Source organism: Coregonus lavaretus (genome assembly GCF_964263955.1).
Source record: "Coregonus lavaretus genome assembly, contig: HAP1_SCAFFOLD_2149, whole genome shotgun sequence".
Lineage (NCBI taxonomy): Eukaryota > Metazoa > Chordata > Actinopteri > Salmoniformes > Salmonidae > Coregonus > Coregonus lavaretus.
Genome location: NW_028159625.1, coordinates 38323 through 49834, shown reverse-complemented (window position 1 = coordinate 49834; position 11512 = coordinate 38323). Strand labels below are relative to the sequence as shown.

General features: G+C 43.7%; 3 protein-coding genes across 3 annotated transcripts; all 3 read left to right on the top strand.

The window, feature by feature from the left end:
• Positions 1–1043: 1043 nt before the first annotated feature.
• LOC311122632 (putative ankyrin repeat protein RC0860) lies at positions 1044–2564 on the top strand (the record flags this gene model as incomplete). Its single annotated transcript, XM_084196973.1, has 4 exons — positions 1044–1125; positions 1978–2073; positions 2174–2334; positions 2477–2564. Exons 1-4 carry the CDS (start codon positions 1078–1080, stop codon positions 2562–2564), a joined length of 393 nt encoding a protein of 130 aa, XP_084053099.1. The 5' UTR covers positions 1044–1077.
• A 275-nt stretch (positions 2565–2839) lies between these two features.
• On the top strand, positions 2840–3914 carry LOC311122636 (L-asparaginase-like). Its single transcript, XM_084196977.1, has 2 exons — positions 2840–2960; positions 3619–3914. Exons 1-2 carry the CDS (start codon positions 2856–2858, stop codon positions 3769–3771), a joined length of 258 nt encoding a protein of 85 aa, XP_084053103.1. The 5' UTR covers positions 2840–2855; the 3' UTR covers positions 3772–3914.
• Positions 3915–5421: 1507 nt separating this feature from the next.
• On the top strand, positions 5422–8260 carry LOC311122633 (voltage-gated monoatomic cation channel TMEM109-like). The gene is made up of 3 exons (XM_084196974.1): positions 5422–5884; positions 6066–6168; positions 6910–8260. Exons 1-3 carry the CDS (start codon positions 5684–5686, stop codon positions 7266–7268), a joined length of 663 nt encoding a protein of 220 aa, XP_084053100.1. The 5' UTR covers positions 5422–5683; the 3' UTR covers positions 7269–8260.
• The last annotated feature ends 3252 nt before the right edge of the window (positions 8261–11512 follow it).

Here is an 11512-nt window from a genome sequence, read left to right as displayed (position 1 = left end):
GTTTCTGCAGCGTGAGGCAGCTTGATGTACAAGTACACCCCCTGGACAGGAGGCTAGAATACCTAGAATGATAGAACAACATGAAGAAGGTTTAGACAGCAATGTCATCAAAAGGTTATCTTAAGATTCTCCAGGAAGTGTTTCTGTAACCAGGTTATGTATCAGCTCTGGGAGCTAGATGGAACCTCAAGTGAATGGATGGAACTGAATGAAACCATTTGGAACAGTTTGGCTTCATTTTCGTTGGCTCCCATGTACAGGACACTTTCTGGTATCTTTCGAATCTAAGCCTTTTCTCCCATTCTAGGCACTAGGCCAGAGAGGTTCCACTCTCTCATCTCCATCCATTCGAAACACACACACACACACACACACACACACTGTGACTGGGCCGTCCAGCTGCCGACCTTCTGACCTCCCTCATCTCTTCCTGTTCTGTTCCCTCACAGTCTCTCCTTTCAGACACATGGGATGTGGCCCAAATGGCACCCTATTCCCTATATAGTGCACTACTGGTCAAAAGTAATGCACTATATAGGGAATAGGGTGCCATTTGGGAGGGAGACAGGGTTTCAGGGTAGTGGAGTGGCTGAGCATGAACGGCAGCGTTCACTGCTTTGATGGAGTCTGACTCCAGATGATCCAAAAAAGGAACTCATTGTTTTGTTCCTCCCTGACCCCCTCTTCCATTCCATCTCACACTCTTCCTCCCACACAGACACCCACACACAATCCACCTCTCTCTCTTTTTCCATCCACCCTCCCTATCCTCCTTTTTTCCCCCTATCCTTCTTTCACGCTCTCTACATTGACGTACTTACTTATTCACTACATTCCTGCATTTGTTTTGATTTTTGATGGACAAATATTAAAAGCTCTTTATAAATAAATACACATAATTGTTTTCTCTCCCTCCCTCTCCTCTATCCTCTCTCTGAACATCTCCCCGGTGTCAGAAGGGCAGACGTCTTTATGTGTAATTTGAGTAGCCTAGCTACATATCTATCTGTTCTTTCTGCCAAGGAATTTTCAGTCTACGGAAGACTTCTGCCTAACGGCCACAAATATACCATCATCATGGTCGTCAACATCCCATTGCTTTCACTGACAATTTACAGCAACAGGGTGAGCTTTTGTTTTCCTGCCTAAACAACCCAAGGTCTTTACAAATAGTGAATTGAATCTACTGTATCTGGTGTATGCACATTTGTCATTTTGCGCCCCCAAAAGAGGCTTGTATTAGATAAATATAAGGCTTTGCTACCACCTAGTGGTCATGATCAGTTATAAGACAAAAGCAACAAAAAAATCTGTCTGTCTCGCGCGCCGTCCAACGGTTGTATTGGTTGGTTTGACAAGCTCTAATAACTTGGATGAGCAACCTAGTTAGCTACATAGAACTGTTCATTGTTTAAAGAGTAATTACAACGAATTAAGTCCATACAATACATATCTGCTGATACTATAGAAAGGTGGCTAGCTAATTTAGTTTGTTCACCACTTCAATATGCAGAGGGAACGTAGCTAAGTGCTGCAATTATCTAGCTACCTGAACTTGATGTGCTACTGTAGCTAGCTAGCTAACGTTAGCAGAGTAGCTAGATAGCCCGGTAGCTTTTATATTTTACCCATTCTGCGTGTTTATCTATCATAATACACACCACCCGCTCTTTGTCACAGCTATGGAAAGAACCCCAGCTACGGATCTCAGCCTAAAACCCATCGTGATCGCAGGCCCTGTGATCCGGGACAAGAAGTTTTTGCAATGGCTGGGCAAGGTCCTAGAGCTCAGCTGGCTGCGTAACAAGGACATAGAGGAAAGGCCATAGATTTTAGCTAGCTAGCTAACTGCCCAAACATGAGTTTACCTATCATTTGGATAGACCCATTTGCCCATGTCTCATTGATGTTACACCTGACTTGAACACCTATTCCATGATGATAAACACCTGGTTCAACTCTTTGTGTTTCCTTCAGGAGCGAAAGGGACTGTTGGGAGAGTTGCTGCCCTCCTTCGCTAATGGAGCTGTCGAGAGCAACGACTTCCTCTCGCTCCAGGAGATCCTAGAAAATGTGGGCAGTAGTGTGTGTGTGTTTTTATTTCGGTACATTTTCTTCTCTCACACACACTTGTCTTGCATACACTCCATCTCCTTCTCTCCCTCCTTCTCAGATGGATGTGAACTGTGGGGACTATGACGGCACCAAGCCCCTGCTGAAGGCCTGTGAGATCGGTAACCTGGACATGGTCAAGTACCTGCTGGCCAAAGGAGCCTCCCAGCATTTGAAAGACCGCTTCGGAAACACACCCCTGCGCCTGGCCATCATCAACAGGTAGCCCACTAACCCTACTCTACTTTGTGAAAGCGTCATTGTAAGTAGCCTGCCTGGAATAAGTCTAGAAGTGGACTAATATAACAACATTGAAAGCACACACATTAAAGCCAAATAATGGTGGCTGACATTTGCATCTCAGGCATTATGAGGTAATAAAGTTCCTGAGGATGAGAGAGGCGTCGCTGGCTATGCCTGCAGTGAGGATCGGAGTGGAGCTGCTGCAGTGAGTAACTCCTCCTTATTCATTAACATGAATCATTTTGAGTCCTGCTTTCATTATAAAAAAATAAAATGCCACTCTTGTTATAGAAATATTGATCCATGTCTCTCTCTCTCCCTCCCCTCCTCCCTTTCCCACCATCTCCCTCCCTCTCTCTCCCACCCCGCCCTCCCTCTCCCTCTCCCTCTCCCTCTCCCACCCCCTGCCTCCTCTCTCCCCCACCCCCTCCCTCTGTCTCAGGGTGGTGGCAAAGAAGGATTACCAGCTGCTACATGCCTGGGCTCTGTCTGGAGTGGACATGGACTCTAAGGACTACAACGGACGCACGGCCATGCACCTGGCTGTCAAGATGAGGGACACAGTCATGGTCCAAAGGCTGCTGCAGTATGGGGCAACCCCGCTGGTAAGAACCAGGGTCATATTAGTTTGTGAAAAACATAGCAAAACTGAGCAACTGAAAACGAAAACAAACATTTCTTATTGGACAAGTTCATGTAGTCCCTCCCAGTTCCTCAAAGTTTCGTCCCGTTTGCTTCCATTTTGGGCCTAGTGAATACAGCCCTGATGTATTCAAATGGGGTAGACAGAAGGAGTGGTGTGAGGTATAAGAAGCCCTGGGGGGCAGTATGGGGCCACCCTCTGGTAAGAACCAGGCACTAAACGGAAGCAAACAGGCCAAAACGGGGAGGTACTATCTGAACTTGTCCAATAAGAAACACTTGTTTACGTTTTCCATTGCACAATGTTTTGAAACATTTTGCTACAGTGCGACCCTGCTCATCTCAGGGTGGGGTAGGAGAGGTAGAAGAGGTAGTAATTGAATCTTCACCAAAGCACTGTAGCAACTGGACTGTTATGCATCCTACATGTTTTTACTCTACATTTAGGGTTTCAGCAGCATCCTCAACATACCACCACTAAATCTGACAATTGAAATGAATGTCCTTTTTTCCAAATTCACCTACCAGCTCGATCCACTCCTCCACCTTACCTCACCTCTCTTCTCGTGTCCTTCTCTCTCTTCTCCTCTCTTTCCTCTCCTCCCCTCCCCTCCCACCCAGGAGATAGATATCTGGGGCCAGACTCCGGTGGACGAGGCCCGTAAAGGCAACATGTTGAGGATCATGCTGGCGTTCCACCCCCTCTTCACCGAGCAGCTCACCACCAAGCTGGCCTACCTGACCTGCAAGGCCCAAGCCCAGAGGAACAAGTAAAGGAAGAAGCCCCTGATTTGTGTTCCAAATGGCACCCTATTCCCTACATAGTGCACTACTTTTGACCAGGGCCATAGGGAATAAAATAAACTACTTTTGACCAGGGCCCATGATAACGCTTGAATAAATAAACTTTGATTTGACTTATTTTGTTCATACAGTTATTTTAGTTATTTTGTGTGTCATATATAGTCCTGCAATAGCCTACTACTAATACATATTTTGAAGTGGTCGAACAAATAGACAACAACAGAGGATGAGGGTATGAAAATAAAGGTTGGTATAAAATAAAATACATTTGGGGCCGTCAACTGCCAAATGTTGTCGAACGTTGCAGATATAAATGCCATGAATAGAGCTGATGTGAATCCTTATTCTGCATGTCAGGGGCATGTTTGTTCTACGTGGCCTATTTCTATCTGAACGTTCCAAAACGTTGCGTCCTGCTGAACGTGCCCCAGGATAAGCTATTTCATGTCGACTTCTTGACAATAGGTGGCGCGCGTACTCTACTTCCCTTTTTCTACCCCGTGGGCAGGTTTTACGGCGTCTACGTTTCAGGAATCCATCCAGTCTAAGCAAACCCTCATTTAAATTGCAAATAGAAGGCTAGGGCAAGGTAACTTGATTTTAGCCTGATGGAAGAAAATAAACAGTGGTGTGAAGAAGATAATGTAGGAATAATTGTGGATCAATATATTAGTAATCAGTTTTATTCTTGTCTTGCAGTGTATACATATGGTTCAGAGGATCCGATGAATGGGAAGACATGAGCATGTGTATTAATTTCTAAAATCGATGTTAATGTATGCAAGAGTCTAACAAATGATTTGTCTGTATATTCAACAGAAAACGTTGCGATAATAGTTGGATTGTAATGGATAGAGGAGATGCAACCAAGAAGAGTATAATATGTTCGGACTCTGCATCAGTGTTGTGTAGTTTAAGATCGGGAAAGAACGTGAGGATTAATGGTTAGAAATAATGATGCAGTTGTTGGGGTTACAAAGAAATAGTATTGAAATTCAGTTCTGTTGGATTCTGGCTCATACAGGTGTTTATGAAAGTGAAATAGTAGATATAATAGCAAAAAGAGCAGTGAAAAATAATATTGTGGATATACAGGTGCAGTTGGGTAGAGGAGAAATTAAAACATTGATTCGGAAAAATGGGTTAGATTGCTGGCAGAGGCAATGGGATGAAAGTAGGAAGGGCATACATTTTTATATTACAAGGAAATCTGTACGGGAGATAGTGTCATATAATGGGAACAGAAGGGAGGAGATTATGTTGTGTAGGATGAGATTTGGGCATACGGGATTGAATTCATTTTTGATATTGATAGGTAAACATGGTACTGGATTGTGTAATGGCTGTATGGTAGAGGAAACGGTTGAACGTGTATTACTATTTTGTGAAATGCATGTAGAAAGGGAGAGGTTGTTTGACAGGGGCAGAGAAGTTGGACGGGAGTGGGTGGTATTTTGGGTGGGGGTGATGGGAGTAGTGAGGTTTGTATGGAGGTATTGCATTTGATTAGAAATCCAGGGTTAGTTAAGATAATATAGTGGTTTAGAGAGGTCGTCACACTCCAATACACTAGGTGGAGGTGTATGCACTTGTCAGTTGGTTGCGATTCGCTAATAAAACTTTAAAAAGAAGGGCGAGCTACTGTAGCACATTTTGAAGTGGCCTGCCTACTTTCTATAGCCTGGAAACTATGACTATGGTTTTTTTTTCTTACCATATTGTTAAGACATAGGCTACATTGTATCCACGATGTTTCTGTCCGTAGAGTGTCTAGTTTAGATTGTTGCAGCATATGTTTATGCAGTCATACCATATTCAACTAAATTTAAAGACGTGAGATGTTTTTTAATTGTTTGACTTTACATAAAGCGAGTGAAAAAAAATGAAAGTGTGTTTCGTCGTGTGTGTGCTGAGCAGCATGGTAGTTTCTTGTTTGGGAGAAAATAGTCGTTTCGAGAAGTCATTCAACTATTCCCCGGGAATGGTGCAAGTCCTCCGGGAGACACTCACGGATTTGTCCGAGGAGGCGCACGGTTACCTGGTCCACCTTGTCGGGGCGCGGTCCGTTGAAACTGCACAGAAGGTGAGGAACAAAGAATAGCCTGCTCTAAGTTCAACTTAACAGTAGTTCGAATCATAAATTCTTAGGCTAATGATGGCAGTTATTTTGTCGAATTAGGTAGGTGCATGTAACAACAGGTCGGCCTATACGGGAACCCTTTAGTGACCCTCTATCAATTCTCTGTTCTCTCCCCTCCTTTCAGTGTTTCTTTCAGGTGGTCAGGTATCTGGCTGAGGCAGCGGCCATTGGAGCGAATGTGGTTATGAAGTACCTCACCCAGTTCCTGGGGGCAGCAGGAATCGATGGTAAAGAGCTGCTCTAGGATCATTCATGACAATCTAAAAGACAAAACCGATCCTAGATCAGCACTCCTATTCCCACTTTATGAATACAGGCCCGGAAAGCTATTGCAATACTCCAGTCAGTCACCAATACTGTTCCCAGAGAGCTAAAGCATGTCTTGTGCAGGCTTTTGTCTCAGCCCAGCACTAACACACCTAATCAATGTCTTGATGAGCAGTTGACTAGTTGGATCAGGTGTGTTAGAGCTGGGCTGGAGCAAAAACCTGCACAACCTGTAGCTCCCCAGGACCAGGGCTAGTACCAGTGCACTATTCAATAATGGAACAGACAGTTGTCTATTGTGTCATCTATTGATTGATCTCATATCGTGCAACATCAACACACAACCCATGTACAGTACAATGGTACACTCATGTTGTAATTTACTGTAATTGTTCTCTGTAGACACACACACAACACAAAACTGGATGAAAGTCTGACCTGCCAAGGGAGCACTTTACCCACTGACAGACATGCCCTATATTAGGTGTGTGTGGGCCAGATGGGAAAACCATTTTCTCCACATTGCCAACAGTAACCTACTAGGCTTTGACTATAACTACCGGTACAATAATTACATAGCAACATACTACAAAGACTACGTTTGTGCCACGTCTTGGAATGGAGACAAGTAAAGGGAGCATTTTAAGAATGCTAGGAGAAAATGCACTAATATCATGTATCTCTCTCTTTCTCTCCTCCAGTTGAAATGCCTGTTAACAGTATCACCCCAGATGCTGTGGTCTATATCGGTCAATGGCTTCTGCTGGCTCTCATTGGCTACTGGCTGCTGTCTCTGGCCTTCCGATTGGTGGCGTCCACTCTGAGGAGGGTCCTGTGGCTACTGAAGCTGGGTGTGGTTTTAGGACTGTTCGGCCTGATCCTAAGTGACCGCAGCGCTGGAACAGAGACTACTGCGCTGCGTTTGGCCGGCCTGGTGAGCGTCTGCGTCCTATTGGGTATCGGGCATTCTGACACCGGGGGTGACAAGACCGACCTGGAGGATCAAGTAAGGGAGCTAGAGAGACGAGTGAGAGAAATGGAGAGGAGGAAAGAGGAGTGAGTGAGGGATGGAGAAGGTGGATGGATGGGAACTGAAAGGCCTTGTTTTGTATATAATCTAGGTCTAGGATTGTAATAATGACTTTGTACATAAAGCATTCTTTTGTTTGAAAATGTTTTCGTATCGTTTTGCATAATAAATTTGCCTTTTTCATAAAGATCTCAGTTATTTTGTGTAGGTAGCCTAGCGGTTAAGAGGTTGGTCCAGGAACCGAAAGGTTGTTGGTTCGAATCCCCGACTAGGTGAAAAATCTGTCAATGTGCCCTTGAGCAAGGCACTTAAACGTAATGCTCCTGTAAGTCGCTCTGGATAAGAGCGTCTGCGAAATGACTAAAATGAAAGAAATGAAAACAGAATTGACAGCAGATGTGATTAGCTTGTTTTAAAGGAAATAGACAGACATAGTATGGTGTTTTCTGTTTATTGAGGTGGATATGTGCATGTCCTACAAACTATAGTACTATAAATGCTATTGATATTCATAGAATAAAAACAAATGAAACATTCCATAAGGTCTAATGATATGGCATTGGAAATCATATTTGTCATGTCTACAGTGATCTTTCATTCTCACTCCTCTCCAGTTATGGCGGCATTCAATGCAAAGAAGTTATCAAATACAACAAACTGATACATACGTCCTATTACCTACATTTGAGATTGTTACATTCCTTTAAAGCGTGTTTGTAGGGGGGAATGAGACAGTTAGTGAGAAAAGCAGTTCTGTAAGAACGTTTTAAGTGACTCCAAAAGGTCGAGCTGGATCAAGCGGCATCTGACCTTCTCCTATTGAGATACTCCCCTTGTCCAACTAGGGCCAGGAGTTTTTCCTGTTCTGGTTACATGGTCTGGAAATGCCCCATGCCTGAATATAATGTAGAATTCATTTTCCTCACCCCCTGACCTTACCAGGGAACCTAACTGAAGCAACCAGGTCGAAACGGGTAGGGACTAACTACATTTGTCCCAAAAATAAATGCTTATTTCCATTGTAAAATGTTTTGCTACGGTTTTCTTCATTGTGCACTTATGAATACACCCCAGGAAAATCTCCCCTTGGTAGAGGAGATGAAGGCACTGGGTGCGTTTGAGTGGTAAGGCTTAAGCAAACGACTGTAGAAAGTTGAGGAGTGAAGTCGGGGAGGTGAAACTGCGACAGCCAAAAGTTGGACACATGGTTTTACAACAAGGCTCAGATGAACATAGCAGTGTTGCCATTGTTATGAAGGTATTTCTTGATCATGTTAAAATAATCTAGTGTCCAACTCTCATATCACACACTCATAAATTGAAATCACGTGAGTATCACATTCATTTAGTATATATCCACTGTATACATAAATCGAGGCAAAGTTGGTTCCTGTTTCAGTCATGTCTTTGGTCACGTTCGCGTGGGTCAAACAAAAACACCCTGATGATTGGTTGACAATAGAGCCTCCCACAATGCAGGTGATGGCTGCAGGATGAAGATGGTGAAGAGCAACTGCAGTAACTTGCAGTCGACTGCAGTGAAAACTTCATGATCTTTGATCACATAATTTTTGTAAAGTTCATGCAGTCGACATGTAGGCACAAGTCGGACAATTTTTATCCAGATAATGCAACAGACTTTGAAAGGGGGTGATCAACGATGGTCACCGACTTGACAAAAGTGATCCACTCTAACGTGTCCACTGTCTGTAAAACCTTCAGGAGATCTTCATTGTTTAAAAGACAAAAAAAAAATGCATTAAATACGATAAATAGGATTTGATATTTAAATACCAAAATGTGCCTTATTTTAGGGGGATGCAGACAATATATATACAGTTGAAGTCGGAAGTTTACATACACTTAGGTTGGAGTCATTAAAACTCGTTTTTCAACCACTCCACACATTTTTGGTTAGTCGGTTAGGACATCTACTTTGTGCATGACACAAGTAATTTTTCCAACAATTGTTTACAGACAGATTATTTCACATATAATTCATTGTATCACAATTCCAGTGGGTCAGAAGTTTACATATACTAAGTTGACTGTGCCTTTAAACAGCTTGGAAAATTCCAGAAAATGTTGGCATGGCTTTAGAAGCTTCTGATAGATTAATTTACATAATTTGAGTCAATTGGAGGTGTACCTGTGGATGTATTTCAAGGCCTACCTTCAAACTCAGTGCCTCTTTGCTTGACATCATGGGAAAATCAAAAGAAATCAGCCAAGACCTCAGAAAAAAATGTGTACACCTCCACAAGTCTGGTTCATCCTTGGGAGCAATTTCCAAACGCCTGAAGGTACCACGTTCATCTGTACAAACAATAGTACGCAAGTATAAACACCATGGGACCACACAGCCGTCATACCGCTCAGGAAGGAGACGCAATCTGTCTCCTAGAGATGAACGTACTTTGGTGCGAAAAATGCAAATCAATCCCAGAACAACAGCAAAGGACCTTGTGAAGATGCTGGAGGAAACAGGTACAAAAGTATCTATATCCACAGTAAAACGAGTCCTATATCGACATAACCTGAAAGGCCGCTCAGCCAGCAAGGAAGAAGCCACTGCTCCAAAACCGCCATAAAAAATCCAGACTACGGTTTGCAACTGCACATGGACAAATATCATACTTTTTGGAGAAATGTCCTCTGGTCTGATTAAACAAAAATTGAACTGTTTGGCCATAATGACCATTGTTATGTTTGGAGGAAAAAGGTTAAAAAAAAAACTGTCACATCTGATCTGAAAGGCCCCAGAGTCTACAACACCACTAAGTAAGGGGCACCACCAAGCAAGCGGCACCATGAAGACCAAGGAGCTCTCCAAACAGGTCAGGGACAAAGTTGCGGAGAAGTACAGATCAGGGTTGGGTTAAAAATAAATATCCGAAATGTTCAACATCCCACGGAGCAACATTAAATCCATTATTAAAAAATTGAAAGAATATGGCACCCCAACAAACCTGCCAAGAGAGGGCTGCCCACCAACTCACGGACCAGGCAAGGAGGGCATTAATCAGAAAGGCAACAAAGAGACCAAAGATAACCCTGAAGGAGCTGCAAAGCTCCACAGCGGAGATTGGAGTTTCTGTCCATAGGACCACTTTAAGCCATACACTCCACAGAGCTGGGCTTTACGGAAGAGTGGCCAGAAAAAAGCCATTGCTTAAAGAAAAAAATAAGCAAACACATTTGGTGTTTGCCAAAAGGCATGTGGGAGACTCCCCAAACATATGGAAGAAGGAACTCTGGTCAGATGAGACTAAAATTGAGCTTTTTGGCCATCAAGGAAAACGCTATGTCTGGCGCAAATCCAACACCTCTCATCACCCCGAGAACACCATCCCAACAGTGAAGCATAGTGGTGGCAGCATCATGCTGTGGGGATGTTTTTCCATCGGCAGGGACTGGGAAACTGGTCAGAATTGAAGGAATGATGATGGCGCTAAATACAGGGAAATTCTTGAGGGAAACCTGTTTCGGTCTTTCAGAGATTTGAGACTGGGACGGAGGTTCACCTTCCAGCAGGACAATGACCCTAAGCATACTGCTAAAGCAACACTCGAGTGGTTTTAAGGGGACACATTTAAATGTCTTGGAATGGCCTAGTCAAAGGCCAGACCTCAATCCAATTGAGAATCTGTGGTATGACTTAAAGATTGCTGTACACCAGTGGAACCCATCCAATTTGAAGGAGCTGGAGCAGTTTTGCCTTGAAGAATGGGCAAAAATCCCAGTGGCTAGATTTGCCAAGCTTATAGAGACATACCCAAAGAGACTTGCAGCTGTAATTGCTGCGAAAGGTGGCTCTACAAAGTATTGATTTTGGGGGGGTGAATAGTTATGCCCTCTCAAGTTTTCAGTTTTGTCTTATTTCTTGTTTGTTTCACCCCAAAAAATATTTTGCATCTTCAAAGTGGTAGGCATGTTGTGTAAATCAAATGATACAACCCCCCCCCAAAAAAAATCCATTTTATTTCCAGGTTGTAAGGCAACAAAATAGGAAAAATGTCGAGGGGGTGAATACTTTCGCAAGCCACTGTAAGTGGTCACAGTCAAGGAGATGAGAAAAGGAAGCCATTGAGCTGTATTGGGACGGAGCCGTGGCAACATTACTAAGGCCGCTCCTGATTGGACCGTTGGGAGGCGTTCTACAGGAAGTTGGTGGTGGCGTTCTTTCCTGTGTCGATGTTGAACTGGTAGGCAGGCGCGAAGGGCGACGAGGCCTGGGGAGGGGGAGGGGGTTGAGGACGACAATGTCAGAGAGG